This window comes from Carassius gibelio, chromosome A11 (genome assembly GCF_023724105.1).
Source record: "Carassius gibelio isolate Cgi1373 ecotype wild population from Czech Republic chromosome A11, carGib1.2-hapl.c, whole genome shotgun sequence".
Lineage (NCBI taxonomy): Eukaryota > Metazoa > Chordata > Actinopteri > Cypriniformes > Cyprinidae > Carassius > Carassius gibelio.
In genome coordinates, this window is record NC_068381.1 from 1,518,253 (window position 1) to 1,542,780 (window position 24,528).

At 38.1% G+C, this 24,528-nt stretch overlaps 1 protein-coding gene and 1 long non-coding RNA gene across 13 annotated transcripts in view; one reads left to right on the forward strand and one right to left on the reverse strand.

The window, feature by feature from the left end:
• The window catches only part of LOC128021971 (E3 ubiquitin-protein ligase TRIM39), a 362,874-nt gene that overhangs the window by 99,062 nt on the left and 239,284 nt on the right, over positions 1 to 24,528 (reverse strand). The window contains exons 1-7 of one of the 10 annotated variants that reach the window (XM_052609090.1): positions 10,977 to 11,060; positions 10,046 to 10,599; positions 9,838 to 9,933; positions 8,045 to 8,278; positions 7,826 to 7,964; positions 7,698 to 7,733; positions 6,948 to 7,561 (exon numbers count right to left, since the gene is read on the reverse strand). The exons of 7 other annotated variants lie outside the window; for them this stretch is intronic. In XM_052609090.1, the coding sequence (XP_052465050.1) occupies positions 7,014 to 7,561; positions 7,698 to 7,733; positions 7,826 to 7,964; positions 8,045 to 8,278; positions 9,838 to 9,933; positions 10,046 to 10,599; positions 10,977 to 11,040 (1,671 nt within the window). In that variant the 5' untranslated portion in view covers positions 11,041 to 11,060 and the 3' untranslated portion in view covers positions 6,948 to 7,013. Of the gene's footprint in view, positions 1 to 6,947; positions 7,562 to 7,697; positions 7,734 to 7,825; positions 7,965 to 8,044; positions 8,279 to 9,837; positions 9,934 to 10,045; positions 10,600 to 10,976; positions 11,061 to 11,635; positions 11,677 to 24,528 lie in introns of those variants that run through there. 2 more of the 10 variants (XM_052609132.1, XM_052609114.1) reach the window with 2 other exon arrangements.
• LOC128021997 (uncharacterized) overlaps positions 1 to 24,528 on the forward strand; it is a 336,783-nt gene that overhangs the window by 74,101 nt on the left and 238,154 nt on the right. Inside the window, exon 2 of one of the 3 annotated variants that reach the window (XR_008185831.1) lies at positions 10,159 to 10,416. The exons of the other annotated variants lie outside the window; for them this stretch is intronic. This is a non-coding gene — a long non-coding RNA (uncharacterized LOC128021997). The remainder of the gene's footprint in view (positions 1 to 10,158; positions 10,417 to 24,528) is intronic. 3 annotated transcript variants of the gene reach the window in all.

Here is a 24,528-nt window from a genome sequence, read left to right on the forward strand (position 1 = left end):
TACACATTCAATGGAGTGCGCCTCGAGCTATTTTTCACGTACATGTACAAAAATCGGTACACACATGTAACACACCAATACCTACAAAAAAGTATCTTGGTACGAAATCCGAATCCCATCAGGAAGTCGGTTATTTAGAATTTTCTTGGCAAAATTGGCGTTGTTTTTGCCATTTTCAGGGGTTGTACTTGAACAAACTACTCCTAGAGATATATTCAGATCAACACCAAACTTGGTCAGTTAAATCTAAAGGCCTTTGCGATGTTAAATTGTGAAGATTTTGAGGTTTCGTTAAAGGGCGTGTCCATGGCGGCCTGAGAAATTTTGATGTTTCGCCATGAAAAAGGAAGTTGCTTTAACTCAGACATACAATGTCCAATCGGCCCCAAACTTCACATGTTAGATAAGACTTCTGCCCTTAACAGATCTACATGCCCATATTCAGTTATACTCATAGCGCCACCTGCTGGCAACAGGAAGTTACATGTTTTATGCTGCGACAAACTACTCCTAGAATTTTTTTTAGATTCATGTATTTTTTTGTGGTCAGTCTATGAGTTTAAATGCATGTTTCTCACCGTTCACCTATTTACTAAAGCCACTCGCTGCCGGTGAGCCCGTGTGCGAGGGCCCTTTCATCGCTGCTTGCAGCTTTAATTAGGGCTCAAGCCCGAAGGGGCGAAGAGCCCTATTGTTCCCCTAAGGATTATTCTTATTATTATTATTATTATTTTTATTTTTTTTTAAACCTTCCGGGCATTTTTGGGGGCCTTAACATGCTCAAAAACTCTTGAAAATTGGCACACTCATTGGAATCTGCGGCCATCAGGACGCCACAGAGACTGGGACCCGGGCGTGGCACAGGGGCTCTACAGCGCCCCCTGGAACACCGTCAGAAATCTTGAACCATAGCTCACACACGCTTGCATGTATTTATATGAAACTCACTACACTTATAGATCTCATTGAGCTGAACAACTTTCGTGCTCTATGTCATAGGCTCCGCCCAACAGGAAGTCAGCTATTCAGGGCTGTTTAAAAAAAGCATGCTCTGGAATTTGAAATACTCCTCTGAGGTTTTCAACCCGTTCGCCACGAAACTAGGTGAACATGATCTCAAGACATTGGGGATGAAAAATTGCGAGGGGATTTTTGATATCTCGAACGGTTTTCTCGTGGCGAGGCGTTGAAATTATGGCGAGAAATGAGAAACAGGAAATGTCTAATAACATCCACATACATTTCCTGAATTTGATCAAACTTCATTGGTTTGTTCGTTGTATGATACTGATCGTATATATGTGACTATTAAGAGTCAACATTATAGCGCCACCAACTGGCAGCAGGAATTGTGTCTTTTTCCAAATGCTTTGAATTCAGCATCTTATTTTTACTCTATTTACTTAAAACTTCATCAGAATAATGACAAAACACGGCCGATGTAAATCTGTTGTGGGGATATTGATATCTGATATAGTGTTGCCATGGCAACGTGTCAAACTTGAATGTTCTGTTATGGTGAGTTTGAGGCAGACAACAAGCTCAGATTTACATGAAACTCAAAACACATATCAGTATTAGTGATAGCTAGACAATGGCAAAAGCTTTTAAAAGGGCGTGAAGGAGGCACTCTATAGCGCCACCTTTTGTCAAAAGTGGGGGGGTTAGTTTTAGCTACAGACACCAAACTTGGTACATAAATTGTTCTTTTCAAGACGGACAACTTTCTAATTCACAGTCATCAGCTACGACCAACAGGAAGTCGGCTATTTTGATTTGAATATTTAAATTGAGCTCTGATTTAATGCATACTCCTCACAGGAAATGTTCACTATACTCACCAAACTTTGTCTACATGTTGAAAAAACATTGAGGAACTTAAATTGCGAACGGATTTTGGTTAGCTTGAACGGTTTTGTCGCGGTGATTTTTTGAAATGACAGTAAAAAGGGAAATATTAATTGTCTTGTATGTTTAAATTGCAGCTTCCAAACACTTCAAAGCATTTTTTCATACAAAGATAAAATCATTCTGAGGAAATATGCATAGTTTCACGACTTTACAACACTGTATGGATAACAGAAAATTAAAAAACTGTCAGACTTCTCAACTGACATGATCTCACTCTGGCCACTCTGTCTGTGTGAGGAAAGGGAGGGGGAGAGGGAGGGGGAGTGTGAGGGGGTTGGTGACTGTGAACGTTTGGTGACTGACAGTGTGTGTGGATTGTAGGGAGGGGCTGTCTGGCAGAGAGAGAGAGAGAGAGAGAGAGAGAGAGAGAGACCTAATCATCCCTTTAATAATAAGGAAAAAAAATCAGTATTTTAAATTGTTATTGTTTTTGTTGTTGCTAATGGTGGTGTTTTTTCCTTTCATTACAGGTTAAGAAATCTCTTAGGCCTTATCCTTTTCTGACAGTTTTAGGGATTTAAAAACATCCTAAGAATCCTTATTTGTGCTGCAAATAATAATTTCAAACTCATTTGATACTGACCTATGACAACCTGTGACGTTACATGACATTTATTAATCTCATGGATGTAACAGTAAAACTATTCAACTGACAGATAAAGCTGCAATGCAAAACTATTTCACAAATGCGTATAGGTCATTAAAATCATTACAAAACACTAATAAATTATTTAAGGATTTGGTAACACTGTAAAATAATGTCTAATTTGTTAACATTAGTAAATGCATTGGTAACACTTTATAATAACTGCACTCATTAGCTAAGCATTAGTAAATAGTTCATGATTATTAAGCCTTTTCCCTCAATAATAGTCATTATTAAGCAGTAATACATCTATAAATAAATTGTTCTTGGTTTAAAAGCACATATATTACAAAATAGATTAAAGTCTCAGTTGTCTTATAAAATAAATGATTAAACACAACCCAGTTTGATTCAGAATTCAGAAATAATTATTTCAAGATGCATTAAAAGGAAACTGTACACTTGAATAGCTTTTGAGCAATTCTTGAAGGATTAGCATCACCTCCTCTTGTATGATGGTTTGAGGAATATATCTTCCAGATAGTACATCCGCTCCCTATATGCAGAGTATGCAGTCTTCGTAGGGCACCAACTCCCAGAGGGGGCACCATCCCAGTTGCTCAAAAAAAAAAAAAAAAAAAAAATCAAACATGCGCCATTCTCCCATGCGCGCTCGCGACCGCTCACACCTCATGTTTGCGGCCGAATGTTCGTAATTGATGGATGGACATCTATGCCTGGGTATAGGACATCAGCAATCCGGCACAGAGAAAAGAAAACTAAAGAAAAAAAAAACAGGCATAAAGTTGTATTGACATTGGACACTTGAGAGTCTCAAATTTAGGGCCGGTCTCTAAAGTTACATGTGATATTGTTATACACTTTTCTAACGTCAGTAGCATTTGAAGAGAATGACTTACAGTCATAAAAACAACTGTAATTGTTCATCTAGGTGACAGCTATAATGCACAATTAATTTGAATGTTTGATATTTATTACAACAAACTGTAAGTCATATGTAAATTATGCTACTTTTTCACATGGGCTCAAATGCAAATTTGAAGCTCAATAGCATTTGAGAAGAAAGACTTGCAGTCACAAAACAATTGTAATGTGTTCATATAGGTGTCAGCTACAATGCACACCTTATACATTTTTTATAAATATAAAAATAAAGCGTTACTAAAGTTATATATATTGTTCTGTGTATGTGATTTTCAAAGTCTAGATTGGTCGGATTAACCCTTTAACTGCTGCATCCCTTAAAACTTGATTGTCAGAGGGTTACTGTAAATGCTTATGCCCGCTGGGCACAGTTTTCCCGATGCCACCGGGGTGGCGTTGCACTGATGGCTTGAGCCCGACATCACTGCTTGCAGCTATATTTATTATTATTCTTCTTCTTCTTCTTCTTCTTCTCCCGAATGAATCGCATTTTTGAGGGCTTTAACATGCTCAAAAAGTCATGAAACTTTGCACACTCGTCAAACCTGGTGAAAATTTTCGTCTGATATAGGATTCAGAAGAGGGTGTGGCAAAATGGCTCGACAGCGCCACCTATACCAAGAAAATCAACAGCCTTCCAGCTATGTTTCACGTACATGCACGAAAATTGGCACACATATGTAACACACCAATACCTACAAAAAAGACTCTTGGAGCGAAATTCTAAACCCAACAGGAAGTCGGTTATTTGTAATATTATGAGCATATTTTGTGTAATTTTGGTCATTTCCATGGGTTGTATTTTAACGAACTCCTCCTAGAGAGTTCTTCAAATCAACACCAAATTTGGTATGCCTAATCTAAAGGCCTTTGCGATGTTAAATTGCGAAGATCCTGACTTTTCGTTGAAGGGCGTGTCCGTGGCGGCCTGGCGAATTTCGATGATTCGCCATGAAAAATGAAGTTGCTATAACTCACACATACAATGACCAATCTGCCCCAAACTTCACATGTTTGATGAGACTCCGAACCTGAACAGATTGACATGCCCATATTCAGTTATAGTCATAGCGCCACCTATTGGCAACAGGAAGTGACATATTTTACGCTGCGACGAACTACTCCTAGAAATTTTATGACATCAATGTCTTTTTTGTGGTCAGTCTAATCTAAAGGCCTGTGCGATGTTCAGTTGTGAAGATCTTGAGTTTTCGTTAAAAGGCTTGTTCATGGCGCCGCGACGAAGTTCGATGTCTCGCCATGCGAATAAAAGATGTTATAACTCAGGCATAAGATGTCCGATCTTCCCCAAACTTCACATGTGTGATAAGAGTCCTGGCCTGAACAGATCTTCAGGCCAATATTCCACCGGGTGTGGCAGAATGGCTCTATAGCGCCACCTATACACTTTCAACGGAGTGCGCCTCGAGCTATGTTTCACGTACATGTACAAAAATTGGTACACACATGTAACACTCCAATACCTACAAAAAAGTCTGTTGGTACGAAATCCGGATCCCAACAGGAAGTCGGTTATTTTGAATTTTCCCTTCAAAATTGCTGTTGTTTTTGCCATTTTCAGGGGTTGTACTTTAACGAACTCCTCCTAGAGATTTATTCAGATCAACACCAAACTTGGTCAGTGTAATCTAAAGCCCTTTGCGATAATGAATTGCGAAGGACTTGACGTTTCGTTAAAGGGCGGGTCCATGGCGGCCTGACAAATTTCGATGTTTCGCCATGAAAAAGGAAGTTGCTGTAACTCAGACATACAATGTCCAATCTGCCCCAAACTTCACATGTTGGATAAGACTCTTGACCTGAACAGATCTACATGCCAATATTCAGTTATAGTCATAGCGCCACCTATTGGCAACAGGAAGTTACATATTTTACACTGCGACAAACTACTCCTAGAAATTTTATGACATCAATGTCTTTTTTGTGGTCAGTCTAATCTAAAGACCTGTGTGATGTTTAGTTGTGAAGATCTTGAGCTTTTGTTCAAAGGTGTGTCCATGGCGCCGTGATGAAGTTCGATGTCTCGCCATGGGAATAAAAGATGTTATAACTCAGGCATAAAATGTCCGATCTTGCCCAAACTTCACTTGTGTGATAAGGGTCCTGGCCTGAACAGATCTGAAGGCCAATATTCCATCGAGTGTGGCAAAATGGCTCAATAGCGCCACCTATTCCCTTTTCAACGGAGTGCGTATACACTTTAAACGGAGTGCGCCTTGAGCTATGTTTCACGTACATGTACAAAAATCGGTACACACATGTAACACACCGATATCTACGAAAAAGTCTCTTGGTACGAAGTCCGAATCCCAACAGGAAGTCAGTTATTTCGAATTTTCTCTGCAAAATTATTGTTGTTTTGGCCATTTTCAGGGGTTGTACTTTAAAGAACTCCTCCTAGATATTTATTCAGATCAACACCAAACTTGGTCAGTGTAATCTAAAGCCTTTTGCGATCTTAAATTGCGAAGATCTTGAGGTTTCGTTAAACGGCGTGTACATGGCGGCCTGACAAATTTCATTGTTTCGCCATGAAATAGGATGTTGTTGTAACTCAGGCATAAAATGTCCAATCCTCCCCAAACCTCACATGTTCGATAAAAGTCCTGCCCTGAACACATCTGAAGGCCAATATTCCATTATAATGATAGCGCCACCTGCTGGCAACAGGAAGATTGGCACATATATGGAATAAACACTGACATATTCTACTTATATTTATGAGTTTAAGCGCATATTTCTCACCGTTCACCTATTAACTAAAGCCACTCGCTGCCGGTGAGCCCGGGTGCGAGGGCCCGTTCATCGCTGCTTGCAGCTTTAATTTTATTTGTATTTTATGTGTAGCAAAATTATATATATATTATATATTACTGTCCTGGTAATAATTAAGAGACTAGTCTTATTAGTTAAGATTAATGGTACATGCTTCAGATTTTCCAAAAGATGACACAGATTAAATCATTGAGAGCCTGATGAACTTAAGAATGAGAAATAAACAATATCAATAATATCAATAATAAAAAAAAAAGTTAAGTTTGATTGATTTCTGCAAGTTGAATTAGAACAATTCTGTCAAACTAGAGCCTATAAGAGACTAAATAATATAAAATACATATGAGATCTATCTATCTATCTATCTAAAGAAAAATACATTACATAACCACTTACCTAAATAAATAAATAAATGTACAAGAATTATTCTTGTTAAGCTGAAATTATTTGATCTGCTTTACATTCCTGAACATATTTAATATTATAAAAGAAATGTAAACAAGTAATTGTTAACTATGACATTATTTTATTGCACCAACTTTGCACAGATGCCAATTTCACATTATCAGGAAGAAAAATAGCAGGAATATTTATGAAAGTTGAACAAAATATTATTTACTGAACAAGAATTATATATATATAAAAAATATGTGATAAGATCATTTAGATTTTAAAAACTGATAAGCAAATTATAAAAAATAGCAGCACATAATGTTTCCAGATTTTTTTATTATAAATGTATTATTTTAATCTTTCATTTGATAACTGAGTAAATTCATTTATTATAACTGACAGGTGTGATGATCAGTGGGCTTGAGTTTTTACCTCCATCATTAATGCATGGGCTAAATAATGGATAGAGTTTTTCAGTGAAAGACTGAGCAGTGAAAGAGTAGATATGAGAGCTGGACTCCACATCATAAAAGGAGACCAGACCCTCGTCATAATCCACAAACACACCGACCCGATGCGGCTTCACTCTCAGAGACAGAGAGACACGAGGATCATCACAGGCTTCATATTCATTTCCTTTCCTCAGCCACACAGTCCAGTATCCATCACTGGGTCTCAGTGTGATCTGTCCCTTCCTGTTAATGGATTCTCTGGCCACTCCTAAAACCCATTCAGTCTTTCCCTTCACCTGCACCTCAAAATAAAATCTCCCTGAGGAGAATCCCTCCTTTCCCAAGACACAGAGACATGTATCAAATCTCTCTGGTTTGTCTGGGAGTTTCTGCTCAATCTCTCCATCTGTCACTTGTTTTCCATCATCAGACAGAATGAGATCAGGATGAGCTGTATCAGGATCCAGAGTCACATCCACTGAGAAAACAGAGAATACAGATATTCTGTGATGCTGATGTTTTTAGTTAACCCAGTGTTGAATCAGATTGTAGTGCAGTAATGAAGCAGTGAGTGTATGAATGTAAACTAGTGTAGTGCAGACAGCACACTGTACCTGCATACTGCTGCATCCACTTCAGCTCTGTAGAGACTAATGACAAGAAAACAATCAGATCTGAAGCTTATATTTAAAGAACAGAGTACACTATCATGTTTCTATCTGATCAGTGTGTATTGATGTACCAGTTAGTGTGAGTTTCTCATCTATAGTGTCCTTCAGTTGAGTCAGAGCTCTCCTCAGAGTCTCCAGACTCTCATGAGTCTTCATACTGATCTCAGGCCAGTTCCTGGTGTTTGTAGAGCTGCACAGGGATGAGTGAATCTACAGCAGGAGAGAGGAGAAATCCTTCAGCATGTCATTATCCTGCATTATGATTGATCAGAGAGATCATGTTGACTGACCTGTAGGAGGTGGAGGTGATCTTCAGTGTGTGAGAGCTGCTCCAGCTCAGTGTTTCTCATCTTTAGCTCAGTGATCTCCTGCTCCAGCTCTTCAATCAGCTCTTGCTCCTGTTTCTCTGCTGCTTTCTGCTGCTCCTCCATCATCTCCAGCAGTTCAGTCTGATGTCTCTCAATGGAGCGGATGAGATCAGTGAAGAGCTCCACACGGACTGCTTTCTCCTTCTCTGTGTTTATCTGCTCAACCAGGACAGGCAACAAATTATTAGCAGTGTTTGCTAACAGAAGAATCTGTGTAATTATTGCTCATACATTTTTGTTCACATACATAGGCTACATGTGTTTTCAGAATCCCTCAAATGAAGAATTAAACTTCACTCTGCACCCTGGACGAGCGCAGAACAAGCCCTGGACATTTTAGTTCTTGTTTTATTGGCTGTTGCTGTATATTTTAGTCTGATAGTCATCTGTCATTCGTTTGACTGTTTGTTTATTTTGTTATTGTTATGTCTGTCAGTTCTTGCCTCTTTATTTTCTCAAAATTGAAGTTTGTTGTAATAAAAACATTTACATTCATTATTTATTGAAAAAGTAAGTTGATCTTACTGAAATCCTCTTCTGAGACTAAATTTTAAAATGTATCTCCTCCTAGAGCTTTCAGCCTAAAACCGGCAAACTCGGGTCAGAGCTTCAGACTGGTCTTATGGATGGTTTATGGATTTCATAAACCAGACTATCAAAACTACCTAAAATCCCATAGACTTTCATTGAGGGGGTGAACATTTTATACAATAAGACTTAAGGTGTATTTTAGCTGTCTACTGCCATAGCAACGCTTAAAAACTCTCTACTGAGAATACATGCTAGTCACTTGTTAATCATGTAAATGACATGCTAGTCACTTGTTAGTCATGTTAACATTATGCTAATCACTTTGCTAGTCATGCTAGCAACATGCTATTCACTTGCTTATCATGCTAATTACATTCTAGTCACTTGTTAATCATGCTAATGACATGCTAGTCACTTGCTAGTCATGCTAACAACAAGCTAGCCACTTGTTAGTCATGCTAACAACATGCTAGTCACTTTGCTGATAATGCTAACAACATGCTAGTCATGCTAGCAGCATGGTAGTTCCTTGCTAAACATGCTAACAACATCCTAGCCACTTGCTTATCATGCTAACAACATGTTTATAACATGCTAATCACTTGTTAATAATGCTAATGACAAGTTAGTCGCTTGCTAATCATACTAAAAATATGTTAGTCACTTTGCTAATCATGCTAATAACATGCTAGTCACGTATTAAACATGCTAACAACATGCTACATACATCTTAATCACTTGCTAATCATGCTAATGACATGCTAGTCACTAGCTAGTCATGCTAACAACATGCTAGTTGCTTGCTAATCATGCTGGAAATTTGCTAATGACATGCTAGTCACTTTCTTATCATGCTTGAAACATGCTAGTGACATGCTAACAACGCGCTTATCATGCTAATGACATGCTAGTGAAATGATAATAATGCTGGAAACATGTTAACGAAATGATAGTAACTTGGTAGTCATTATTTATATAAAGATATTTGTCTATCTGTCTATTTATCTATTTATTTATTTTTAATAGGTTTTATTGCCTTCAAAACTTTCAAACTACTTTAAACTGAAAGACCTCAAATTTTAAGTTTCTTAAAACTACTTAAACATTCTGGCTAGGCCTTTTCAAAGCCAACAGTCTTTCCACAAACTTAACTATCTAGTTTTATTCTATTATTTTAAACTCACTTTTCTGACTTCTGCTGAGTGTTTGATGTCTTGAATCTTCTTGATTCTGTTCTGGATCATCAGCTGCACGTCTTTCTGTGTCTTCATCAGTTCAGTCTATAGAGAGAACAACACAGACACATTTATCATAACACAGATTAAACTCACAATATGAAATAAAATCTGATTCCTCATGATATCAGTCCTTTAAAAGAATAATAACGTCCACCTTCTTCTCTTGACTCTCCTCTTCTATAGGAACAGTGTTGTGGTTCTTGTGGTCTGTCTCGGTGCAGAATGAACACACACATGTCTGATCATCTCTACAGAACAGATCCAGAGGTCTCTCGTGTTTCTGACATATATAGTCCTCCAGATTACTCACAGGATCCATCAGTTTGTGTTTCTTCAAACGTGTCACTCTCAAATGAGGCTCCAGGTGAGTTTCACAGTAAGAGCTCTGACACACCAGACACGACTTCAGCGCTTTCAGCTTTCTTTCCTCACAGAAGTCACACAGAACTTCAGTTGTTTTCTCAGGACTTTTCTTCTTACAGTGATCTACGAGCTCTCGGAGTGTGGTATTAATCTTGAGATCAGGTCTTTGCTTGAATGTTTCTTTACAGTATGGACAGCTGCAAGTCTGGCTGTTGTCCCAGCACTTATTCAGACAGATCTTGCAGAAGTTGTGTCCACATGGAGTCGAGACTGGATCAGTGAACACATCCAGACATACAGAGCACTGAATCTCCTCAGACAGTGAACTCATGGAGGATGACATTACTGGAAAGAGACATTATTTAGGATTAGTGTGAACTCCTTCAATACTGTTTATGAAGAATCCCATGATGCACCTCATGAAGCTGGTTGAATGTAAAGAGTGTTTAGAGACAAAGAGTGCTGAAGAAACTCAAATATAAAGAGATCATGTACAGTCAGCTGGTTATTATTGTAAAATGAACCCAGACAAGCTGATCAGAACCTAAATGTGAAGCTCATTACATAACCACTTACATAAATAAATGAATAAATAAATAAATGTACAATAATTATTCTTGTTAAGGTTAAATTATTTGATCTGCTTTACATTCCTGAACTGTACACATTCAATATTATAAAAGGAAAGTCAAAGTCAGTGTTTTTCTGGGTTATTGACTTACATGGAGGATTACTGTCAATACTCCGTCTCCTGGTTTTTCTTGCTGTTGGTGAAGATTCTGCCATTGTTCTTTCCCTCTTAAAGACTTTTAAAGAAAAATGATAGTTTAACTGGTTAAAATGTGAGAACTGATAGTGATGGAAACACAATCATTCGTTTGAAACAAAGTGAGTGACTCGTAAACTTACTGAACAATCTGAACTATGACCTGCTGTTTAAAGAAAGTACAAAGTACAAGCTTTATATTTTCCAAAAAACATATATATATATATATCTCCTTATCCAAAATTAGATTAATCTTTCCACAAAATATATTAAATGATCATAAGTTATTGTGTAATGTAAAAGTGATTTTCAGCTGCAGTGAAGCAGGTTTGTGTTCAGTTTGTCTGCAGGTCATTTACTTCCTGTTTTATCGGTTTGTCTTTATGTCGGGTGACAAAATGACAGAAACACCAAACTTTGTCCGATCTAATGACATACTGTTAATACAATTCTGATATCATTTCAGTGCAGTAAACAACTAAAGTATCTGAGTATTTGACACGCTTAAACCTGCTTCTGTTCAACTCATTCCAGTCTGACATAAACCCTACTAAACCAGACCACTGTCATTAGAAACCTGTTCAAGACAATCTCTCTTATATTTCTATCACTTACCTGTGAGTATCAGATGTGTTCACAAGGGTCTCTGAACGACTCAATATTCAGTTGTTTGAAGAGTTCGATGGTTTCAGGCGTCCATGTTGTTGATCAAGTTAGTTTCACTTTCTCTGAGTCTGTCACTGAACTACAGTGATGTCAGAGCTGCTCAGGGTGTGTTCTATGGAAAGCCAAATGGGTCAGAATTCGCATGCTTTCCACATTCAATATTTAAACAGCATTTAAATAAGCACTGTTAGGCAGTAAGTTATGCCAGAAGAGGTGAAATTTGTGATTTTTTAAACTTTGTGTCTGGATAACGTACGTGTAGATAAATGTCTGGATAACGTACACATGGATAAGTGTACGCATGAATAAGTACATTAATAATCATTTGGATTGTCCTATTCTTCCCCAAGGAAAGCTTTAAGGTTGTAATGATCATGATAACAGTACCTAAAGTACCTAAAGTACACATCTGTCTCCTCAGTGGCATAGTCTGGTTGTGCAGGATATTCAGGTGCATATGGGCCTGGAGGCATTCCGAGCTAATTAAAACAAGGGAACCAATAGAGCCCTGCATGAGCCCGGCCCTTGTCCAACATCTTATGATCACACTTAACACCGGAGTACCACAGGGCTGTGTGCTGAGCCCATTCCTCTACTCCCTCTACACCCACGACTGCAAGCCTGTGCATGGATCCAAATCCATCATCAAGTTTGCAGATGAGACCACGGTGATTTGCCTCATCAGAGACAATGATGAGATGTCTACAGGGAGGAGGTACAGCACCTGCCCACATGCTGCGCTGACAACAACCTGCCCCTTAACACCAGCAAGACAAAGGAGCTCATTGTAGACTTCAGGAAGAAGAAAGGAAGCACACAGGATAACATCCACATTAGCGGGACGGTTGTTGAATGTGTCTCCAGCTTCAAGTTCCTGGGAACCACCATCTCGGAGGACCTGTCCTGGACCACAAACACCTCCAGCCTGGTCAAGAAGGCTCACCAGCGCCTCTTCTTCCTCAGGACACTGAAGAAGAACCAGCTGTCTTCAGCCATCCTGGTGAACTTCTACTGGTGTGCGATCGAGAACCTCCTGACCAGTTACATCACAGTCTGGTATGGGAACTGCTCAGTGGCTGACCGCAAGGCACTGCAGAGGGTGGTGAAAACTGCCCGATGCATCACAGGGACACCACTTCCTGCTATTGAGGACATCTAGAGAAAACGCTGTTTACGTGGAGCTACACGTTCATCACTACATCTGATTTACAAAAGAACATACAAACAAACAAACAAACAAACAAACAAAAAAACAGTAAACTTGTTATTACTTGCTCTACTGTCTGTTCATCGAGAATACTGAGTAATTCATTTGCACACTGAAATATTTTCTATGCACTTTACTGTCCATTGCTCTAGTGTAAATGATGTTCATATGTTCATAGTTCTGCCTATAGTGTACATAAACTTTTACATAATCCATCTGTATAGTATGTTCATAGACCACACTGTTAACCCTTGCTGTATTTTCTAGGGTAAATAACTGTAAAATATACATAGGCATCCACAGGCGAACCTCCACTGTCAGGTCCTAGGGTGTGCATTTGTTGCTTGGAATTTTTCAGAGCTGTGCTTCCACTTGAGAAATTCTTATTAGAGATGGTAGAAAAGTTTGCTGTCCAGTTAAAGGCTGCTTGAAATATTTTAGAGTGAGAACATCATTCACCACTCATATATCTTGGAAGCATAAGCAGCAACCCAGACAGCAAGCAATTTCGGCCCAGAACCGGCACCACATCTGGCCTGCGTGAAATGCATGCGGGCCAAATGTGGGCCGGTTCTGGGCCGAAACTGCTTACTGTCTGGGAAGGTCCGGTGCAGCAGTCTAGTCTCCACAAACTGGGTGTGACTGGTCAACTACCTCCTATAGATCTGTGCATTAATAGTGAGGTACCGTCTACATCATCTTTTCAAAGTCATAAATACTGATGAGGAGGCTTTTTTTTACATTACTTGGACACAGCACTCCTGCGCTTTTTGGTTGCTTTTATGTTTTTAATATTGAGTACCAAGAGTCAGCCAGTGCCACACTTGAGCTAATTCAAAGGTAAGTGTTAAAAATCATTATGTCCAATCATGGTTTTATTTAAAGAATGACTAGTCCAAATACGCACGGGAACAAATCCTGTTTTGAAGTTTTTGAAACTATAATGTGACATTTCAGCACTTGACGAACGGACAGCGACTCCTAAGCAGCACTTAAAGCACAGCTACCTGCAACTGCTTTACGTGCAATGTTGGGAAACACACGTGAAACAATAACGTATGTTTATGATCCAGAATCAGATCCCAAGGCTGAAACTGAAGGAGAGCAGCAGCAGCAACGACTCGCTCCGAGCGGGGCTCGAACCCGGGTCTCCAGCATGAGAGGCGGACGCACTAACAAGGAGGCAGAGATATTTGAAGCAGTTTTACTCACCGCCTGCGGTTCCAACACACAATTGTGACCCTTTTTCGTTGGGATTGCATCATCCTTAAGAAATAAACGATACGCAAATCCGTCGTCAAACTGGGCCATGTTTGTAAAACAAGCATCTTCCAAATGCAGGGAACAAACACAAACACTTGCACAACTCCGTTGATGCTCTGTAAAAATAAACTCCATCCACTGGTCCCTTAATGCTGGTTTTTTTTTGGTAATCTGTGCAGGGTTGTCTTGCCCTGGCAACCAAAAATACACTTCTTTTGTGACATTTGGCGACGCTCTCGCTCTGATCAGTGTAGTCTGTTGTGCTCTCAGTTCTCTGCTATACTGGAGCGCGCTCCATCTAACGTCACACAGAGCCATACTCGAAAAAAACTTTCTGAAACTTGTGACAAACCGGAAGGAGTACTTTTGAAACAGAAATACTCCTTCAAACGTACAACTTAATTTTTGAAACTTTGTCCATGTTTAGTATGGGAATCCAACTCTTTAACAGTGTAAAAAACTCAATATTATACTTTATATAATAATATATAATATACTTTGAATACTTTATATACTTATATATTATGTTAGGTAAAAAATGTTAGCCCTAATGCACTGTAAGTCGCTTTGGATAAAAGCATCTGCTATATGCATAAATTTACTTACATTTATTCATTTATATACAGTATAGAGAGAGAGAGAGAGAGAGAGATGTTATTTCTGGGTCCAATTCATAGCTGGGATTCTTGCACTTCAACAAGTTATTGACATATACCCCTACCCCCCACTCCCACCATAGTCTTTTTTTTCAGTCATTTAATTTAAATGTGTATTTTTCTAATTTCCCTTCCTTTTTTAATTAAGTAATTTATACATTAATTAAAAAAGCAAAGAAAACGAGTTATAAAGTGTGCAATAAAACACAATCAAATCCTTATATTATAATCAGGGCTCTGAACTGGTTCAAGGAACGAAAACGAAAACCCGAAATGAACGAAATTTTGACAGGAACAGAAACAGAAACGAAATGAATTTTTTTTTTGTTCCGAACAGAATCGAAAATTTGAAATGGACATAAACCGGTTAATAACGTTATTTTATCATTCCGTTTAATATTTGACATTTGCTGTCAATCAATCAATCAATCACCTTTATTTATATAGTGCTTTAAACAAAATACATTGCGTCAAAGCACTGAACAACATTCATTTGGAAAACAGTGTCTCAATAATGCAAAATGATAGTTAAAGGCAGTTCATCATTGAATTCAGTGATGTCATCTCTGTTTAGTTAAATAGTGTCTGTGCATTTATTTGCAATCAAGTCAATGATATCGCTGTAGATGAAGTGACCCCAACTAAGCAAGCCAGAGGCGACAGCGGCAAGGAACCGAAGCTCCATCGGTGACAGAATGGAGAAAAAAACCTTGAGAGAAACCAGGCTCAGTTGGGGGGCCAGTTCTCCTCTGACCAGACGAAACCAGTAGTTCAATTCCAGACTGCAGCAAAGTCAGATTGTGCAGAAGAATCATCTGTTTCCTGTGGTCTTGTCCTGGTGCTCCTCTGAGACAAGGTCTTTACAGGGGATCTGTATCTGGGGCTCTAGTTGTCCTGGTCTCCGCTGTCTTTCAGGGCAGTAGAGCTCCTTTCTAGGTGCTGATCCACCATCTGGTCTGGATACGTACTGGATCCGGGCGACTGCAGTGACCCTCTGATCTGGACACAGACTGGATCTGGTGGCTACGGTGGACCTTGGAACAAGAGAGAAACAGACAAATATTGATCGCAGTTGATTTTGATATTCTAGGTATTATCAAATTGCCTGAGTTTTGAGAACGTAGCGGACGTAGAGGATTATAATGTAAAAGGAGCTCATTCAAATACTGAGGTGCTAAACCATTCAGGGCTTTATAAGTAATAAGCAATATTTTAAAATCTATATGATGTTTGATAGGGAGCCAGTGCAGTGTGGACAGGACCGGGCTAATATGGTCATACTTCCTGGTTCTAGTAAGAACTCTTGCTGCTGCATTTTGGACTAGCTGTAGTTTGTTTACCAAGCGTGCAGAACAACCACCCAATAAAGCATTACAATAGTCTAACCTTGAAGTCATAAATGCATGGATTAACATTTCTGCATTTGACATTGAGAGAATAGGCCGTAATTTAGATATATTTTTGAGATGGAAAAATGCAGTTTTACAAATGCTAGAAACGTGGCTTTCTAAGGAAAGATTGCGATCAAGTAGCACACCTAGGTTCCTAACTGATGACGAAGAATTGACAGAGCAACCATCAAGTCTTAGACAGTGTTCTAGGTTATTACAAGCAGAGTTTTTAGGCCCTATGATTAACACCTCTGTTTTTTCTGAATTTAGCAGTAAGAAATTACTCGTCATCCAATTTTTTATATCGACTATGCATTCCATTAGTTTTTCAAATTGGTGTGTTTCACCGGGCTGCGAGGAAATATAGAGCTGCGTATCATCAACCAATCACGAATTCCAGCAGTAGCCTACATCATACGCAAATGTGACTCTGAAGCAGCGAGTGAAATGTCCGCTCAGCTGTGAACGGTCAAGTCTCAATGGCAATGCACCACCTTCAGGGCCGGATTAAGACCAAATTGGGCCTGATGACGCAGCGCAAAAAGGGCCTATTTTTTTTAGCCATTGGTGCATGTGCATTCAACACATAGACCTGCATTCCTGCGGAACCCAGCGCAACCGAGTGCGTCGCGGGACAATATTTGATCGGTGAATGCGGACGCGGGATATTATTGTGTGCGGGTTGCGGGAAAATAAAGTTATTTGCGGGACTCCCGCAAAGTGGAAATATATAGCAAAATAAAATTACTAAAAACAGATAAACCTTTATTTATAATAGACTAAAATAAAATAAAATAGACTTTGCGGAATGGGAGGATGCTGATGAAACCATGGACAGCGACGTGTAATTCCATTCCGAGATAGCGAGAGATCCAGAGGTGGAAAAGGCGATATCAAGAGTTTCCGAGATGAAGCAAAGTAACACGCCATGTAGGTTACTCTCCATTCCAGCTCACAGCGCACCATTGGAGAGGCCTTTCAGTAATTACGGTCGCATAAATGCGCAGAGATTAATTCATCTGAAGCCCTCATCAATGAACGACATGCTATTCCTGCTCAGACTATTCTACAATATATATTTTTTTAATTCCGTTTATTTTTAATTATTTATTTTGCTAAATATTTAAAATGGGTCTATTTTGTTAGAGGATTTTTATTTTTTATTTTTTTCGTTTAATGTTTGAAGAAGGCATTCTTAAGCAGTTTAGGCTAATTTTCCTTTGAACATGAAATAAATCCAGGTTTATTATTATTATATAATTCATTAGGCTATACTAAAGCCTAATATGTATGTATGTATGTATGTATGTATATATATATATATATATATATATATATATATATATATATATATATATATATATATATATATATATATATATATATATATATATTTACATTTCTAACTATTTTCTGCATTTAAAATATGTATAAAATATTTTAAAAGGTTTTCCTGCATGGTTTATATATATATATATAGCCTAGAGAGAGAGAGAAATTTGTAGTAGTCCCTATATAAGTTTTTTAGAGAAAATAGACATAGGCCTAATGCAGACACAAAAGGTTTACAAATATTAGGCTATTTTTCTTTTAATAATCATTTGTTATTCAAATACATCGGGAATACGGAAACTTTGATTTGGTGTCGAATGAGAAACCCAACGTTGGTTTCAGTTTCGTTTTAGTCTAAATTAATCAGTTTTGGTTTGTCTTTAATATTGCTATAGCTTCTTATATTTGTAATTCTTGTTCTTTTCTAAAATAACTAAAATTAGCCTAGCGAAGCTTCACAAATTTCCCAGAAGCTGAACAGTTTTCATTTGCTATTAACCTCAAAATAATTATTGAATGAAATTTGGAGTCCAACTGTCGGACGCATATACAGCCTTACTTATTATTTACTATTATTCTATATTCTTTATATTAAATAACATTTTAGCATCCAGATACATCGGGAACATGGAAACATTTGATGCTGAATGTCTTAAAATACTTGATAGAAAGTGTTGATAGATTTTTTTTTTTTTTTAAGTAGCTAGGCCTAGCTTACATTTGGACAAAATCTGATGCAAGCTGTAAACTGTTAGCGTAAGATCTCTATTTTTTGCTTTTTTTGAGTAAGGAAAACTATATACTTTATTATTATTATTCAATTATTATTAGGCAAATAATATTGTTTTTTAAAAATAAGGTTATTAGCCGGTATTTCACTTGAATCAAGTCAAAGGTGTAATCTGCAGATTGTCCTGTGATCACAGAAATCTGTCTTCGATGCACTTAGGGCTTCAAGATTACTCCAGAGCACTCGTAGATCTACGATGATTTTCAAGTGCTACTTAAGTTAAGAAGCTTTTGGGAAAAAGACCGTAATATTAAGATCAGTCGTACGATCGTTTTTACGAACTTCTTAGGCTTACGAAGCTTTTGGGAAACCCGGGCCTGGCTGTTCAATGAAGAGAAAGAGAAAATGTAAAGAAATAAACACGTTAAGAATCCGTAGAAGGTAGGACTCTCATTATGTTTTTAGGACTATTATTATGTTGTAATGTTCGGTTGACCAATCAGCGGAGAGGGGCGTTACTGTTTTTCATTTTTCAGATTTTAATATTAAATTAAAAAAACTAATTATACGAAGGTACAAGGACAATGTACAGCTGAGGTGCGCGAGCTGATAAAGCACGAGTGAATATACAGTTAATCACTGGAAAGATTGTAGCTCGGTCAGGTGTGTCAAAAACAAGTAAATAAAACCGTGCACAAAACGGTAGGGAGGGAGGAAGAGAGAGAGAGAGAGAGAGAGAGAGAGAGAGAGAGAGAGAGAGAGAGAGAGAGAGAGAGAGAGAGAGAGAGAGAGAGAGAGAGAGACCTTTGAACAGCTTTTATTACACAAATTTTAAAACAATCTTCAATCAATTATTTAACCAACAAAGAAAAACAAATATCATAACCCTTTTTACAACCATTATCATCATATATAATTATACATGAATTTGTAAATTGCCATTGCAGTCAACATCACAAATACAGTTATTTATAGCCCACTTAAACTTAAAATCTTCAATATTCTCATTCAGTCGATAATATTCAGATTCTATTCTTAACCTTGACTTCATCAAACCCTCATAAATCAGTACCACATCAGTTTGTCCCACACCAACTATTTTACTTTCCCGAGACAGCCAAACAGCTAACTTTGCTTGTCCGAAAATAAAATTGAGAAAATGATAAATCTCCCTCTTGCTACGTTTGTATTTAGGTCCATAGATATAAAACTCAAATGTGAAAACTTCTCCTAATGTCTGACACCACCTCCAGGAATTTGAAAGAGAGGCAATAACCTGCTTCAGTCAGCAAACAAATGAAAAACTGTCTCCTGCTGTTCACAGAAAGGACACCCTATCCCCGCTAGAGGATCAAAATGTGCTCCGTGTCTGTTTATAATATACCATGTATCTATAATACCATGTACAACATGCCACTGCAGGTCTCCAGACCTTTCTTCAATGGGGGGCTTGTACATGGTCCTCCAGCTACCTTTCGGGGAAGAGTCTTATCCAAAAAAATCTGTCCATTTAGTCTCTTTTACAGTCTCAGGTGCACAACAATGTAGAACTTTTACGCATAACAAATATAAGTAGCGTTTTTCCCAATGTCTCTGAAACGTCCAAGTTGAGGTGTCTTAAAGGATAGAATACCACCTTCACTTTCTTGCCACAAACCAGTCACAGCTGTAATATCCAGTTCTGGGAAAGAAGAGCCAGCATTTTCTTCTTTGTGTAAAAATAAAGAGTCTCTGTAGTCCACCGGCATGCTCTCATAGAGATGGTTCAACAGCCTTTGCACAACTCGGACTGATCTTATTCCAAGCTTGGTAGCCAGAGTATCTGCCGAGATCCATCCATCATCAGTCATTAAGTCTCTAATTTTTACAATATTTGCAGACCATAAAGCATTCCTTACAGACGTTGATTTTAGAACATCCACATTGATTTTTGGGTTAAAGATCAAGGGTTCTTCCAATAACCACTGACTCTGTTCACCGTTTAGATCTCTGCAAACGTTTAAAAGAGTCCACCCTCTCAACATTGACTTGTAGAATGAAGACAAACCAGTTAAATCCAGCTTATTGATGTCCATTAAGAACAGTTGATGATCAGAACCCATTTTACCTGCTCTTCTCAGGAGGCCATGGGCTACCACACGCCAGCTCACTTCTTCACCATACAAGAGTCTTTGTGCTGTCTGAAGTCTGAAAGCTTTGATTCTAGATCTGATGTCAATGAGTCCTTGACCTCCCTCCGTCCTGGGGAGATAAAGTACTGGTGCTTTTAGCTAGTGATACCCAGACCAAAAAAAATCAACTCGTTTTTTCTGAATGTCCATTATCAGTTCTTCTTCTGGAGGTTCTAAAATCATCATTTTATGCCATAAAGTAGCAGCAATGAGATTATTACAGACCAAAACTCTACCCCTATAGGATAACTGAAGGAGCAACCATTTCCATCGAGACAATCGAGCACATGTTTTCTCCACTAGTCCCTCCCAATTCTGTTTTCTATAATCTTCAGATCCTAAAAACACCCCTAAATATTAAAAACCTTCTCTTCCCCATTTCAGCTCTCCAGGAAGGATGGGACCATTATTGTCCACACCATACTGCCACACTTTTGCCCCAATTGACTTTTGCAGAGGATGCTTTTTCATATGTTTTTAAACGATTTTGACAACATCAACATCTTGATTGCCTCTTATTAAGACTGTAAGATCATCCGCATATGCAGACATTTTAATACACTGGGAAAAATCTATTTCTCTGATTTGCAGTCCCTTTAATTCTCTTCTTAATTTACAGAGTAACGGTTCAAAAGCAATGCTATAAAGCTGCCCTGAGATAGGGCAACCTTGTCTAATACCCCTCTGAACCTTTATGGGGACACTGAGACCGCCACCGATTTTTATCAAGTTGCCTCATTATAAAGCAATTTTATACATGAAATAATTTTTTCTCCAAATCCAAAAGCCTTCAGAGTCTCAAAAAGAAAAATATGATCAACTCTGTCAAAGGCTTTTTCTTGGTCCATTGACAAAAACCCAACATCAACATTGTTGTAAAAAGCATAGTCATACAGATCCCGCATCAAATGTAAATGATCTGCAATAGATCTGCCCCTTACACAATATGACTGATCCTTGTGAATCATTTCATGCAGTACATCATTTAACCTTTTAGCAACACACTTAGAGAGAATTTTATATTCTGAACATAGGATAGCTACAGGTCTCCAATTTTTTAGTAGCGTCAAATCTCCCTTCTTTGGAAGCAATGTTAAAATAGCACGCTGACAACTTCTTGTTAAACATCCTTCACTTATACATTTCTGAGCAACTTCAAAAAAATCAGGACCAATAATAGTCCAAAAACATTGATAAAATTCGGCAGGAAGTCCATCAATCCCTGGTGCCCGTCCTGATGAGAGATCCATTACTGCTGAGGTCAGTTCATTAAAAGTAAGTTGTGCTTCCAAAAGATGTTTTTTCTCTATAGATAGCTCAGGAAGATCTTGTAAAAGTTGATGTCTACATTGTTCATTTAAGGACTCAGCAGAATATAATTCAGTATAAAAATCCACTGCATGCCTAGTGCCTACGCATCCTTTCCGTGTCTGAAACAAGGTGTCCATCCTTATCTTTTAAAAACAACATCTTTTTTCCATGTTTAGTCTTCCGTTCTAAATAAAAAAAGGAGGATGTAGGAGCATCTATGTCTCTTTTTGTTAAAAAACTATTTTTTATAAGTTCTCCTTCGACTTTTTCATCAAGGATTCAATTCAAACAGTTTTTCTTTTAAGTCCACATATCGTTCAAATGAGGAGAAGTGTTTACAATCATATTCCCTTCAATAATCTTAAATTCTTTCTCCAAACTCTCTAATGTTTTCTTCAAAAACAGGGTAGAGTGAGAAGAATATTGTTGGCAATACTCCTTAATAAACACTTCCCCAATCTCCCACCACTGAATAATATTATCATATCTTCCTTTCTCAGTCTTCCAAACTTCCCAACAATTCTGAAAATTTTCACAAAAGAATGTGTCTTCCAACAATTTAACATTAAAATGCCAATAAGAACTCTTATAGGTTTTTGTTATGAGACTACATTCACCTGTGATTAGTTTGTGTTCTGAAGAAGAGACAGGAGTAATCGTTGAATTCAGGCTCCTGTTCCTCATATTATGAGATAGATAAAACCTGTCTAAACGAGCAGAAAGTGTGTCATTACTAAAACTCACCCAAGAGTACTGTTTAACTAAAGGATTGTTTTCTCTCCATACATCTGATAAGTGAAAATTATTTACCAATCTAGCAAGACAAGTGTCTGACACTTGATGTGGTTCTTCCCCATTCCTATCGAAAACGAAATCTAAAGTGCAGTTCCAGTCTCCACCGAAAACAACAAAATCTCCATCATGTTGTCGTCTTAAAAACTGTTCTAACTTAGAAAAGAGCCTTATTCTCTCAATGACTAAATTTGGAGCATAAATGTTCACAAAAGTAAAATTCATATTATGTATTTCAGCTCTAACAATCAAGAGTCTTCCAGGTTCCAATTCATTTTTCCCCAAAATATTGAAATTGAGAGAAGGAGCAAATAAAATTCCCAGCCCTGCACTTAGATTATTCCCATGACTAAGAAAGTGTTCTCCCTTCAACTTCATTGTCTAAGTTACTGGGAGTTTCTTGCAAGAAGATAACATTTAACTCTTTCAAATTAATAATCTCAGAAAGAAATACACGTTTTTTCAAATCCCACATTTAGTGATCCTACTCGTAAGATCTCCATCAGAAAGAGAGAGGAAAGAAAGCAATAAAGAAAAATTAAAACCCATCATGAGTCTTTAACTTTCCTCTTCGTTAATTGCTCCTTTCCAAACGTTTTAATTTTTTGTCTAGCAGATGTGATGTGATTCTTAAGCCGAAACCTTTTCTGTTGAGAGAGCTCAGTACAATTACTCATTTTTCTCAAGATCAAGAAAAAAGTCACCAATTTCTACTCCTGCTTTCCCTTTTGTTTCATCGAGAAAACTATAAATTTGTTCAACAGTGTACAGATCACTTTCTCTTTCCATCTCAGACCACTGTTCCTCTCTCTCACTATCTTCAGTGCTCTGAGATAAACCATCCATTTCATCTCCTACATCCTCCTCTGAACATTTTGAGTCACTAGAGAGTGTTGTATCACATCCTCTACACTGCATTCATTCACCATCTTATCCGTAGCACCACGAGCACTAGCAGGCTTTCCAACAGTATAACTTCATCCAGGCTGGTCATCACTCACAGTTTTAGAAACAAATCCACTCACCTCATCTTGTTCCTTCACCTCCTCCGTCACTCTATCAATCTGCGCAGTGTCTTTATTCCTTTCAGTCGCTTGAAGTTCTCCATTTGATTCTTCAGCTCTAGATGCACTAGTTAAAGGCAGATGTTCATCGCGCACTTTATGCGGACACGAGTCGCGTTTATGTCCGACAACTCCACAATCGTAACATTTCAAGCTCTCTGTGCTCGCGTACACCATGTACGAATTATCTTCGTGTTTGACTCGAAAAGAAACTTCTAAGGTTCGATCTTGGGCGCTTAAGAACATAAAAATTTACGTCGAAAAGACAATACATGCTTTAGCGCCGAATTTTTGCACCCCAATGGAATCGATCTCATGGGGCTTGCAATTTTCCCATATCGCATAACTTCTTTTATTATTACATCGCTTGAAACAAACGGCGGGACATTTGAAATTGTGATTTATTTTAGTAGCTGGCCAGACAGCGGTGAAACCGGAACAAAAGCTTCCTTCACCCACAACCCATCCACAGTCAAAATATTGACTAACGCTTCAGCTTTCAAAAATACTACGACCGCTTTGTTCATTCGCGAGCCAGAGATGATGTTATCAAACCCAATCTTATGTCCTACCGCCACCAACAAACCTTCAACCGTTACACCTGCTTCCGGCACACACCGGCAGCCATCACGAAGAAGGCCGTTCCTTGCACCGGAACAGACACCATACCGACACTCGGTTTTTAACAATTAACGTAGGGGGAAAGAAACAAAAAAGAGATAGAGAGAACGCTCGCGCACTTCTGTTGTGTGATCTTTGATGTTCACTTAGCACACGCATTTGGATTAAAACTAAATCGTAAAAAAAAAAAAAAAAAATTATGGGTCATTCATTAAAAGCATCATATATTTTCAGCCTTAAGCATACATGACTTTCTGGCGAAAGTGAATCTAGCAGTATATTACTACTGTTCCTCTCATCTGCT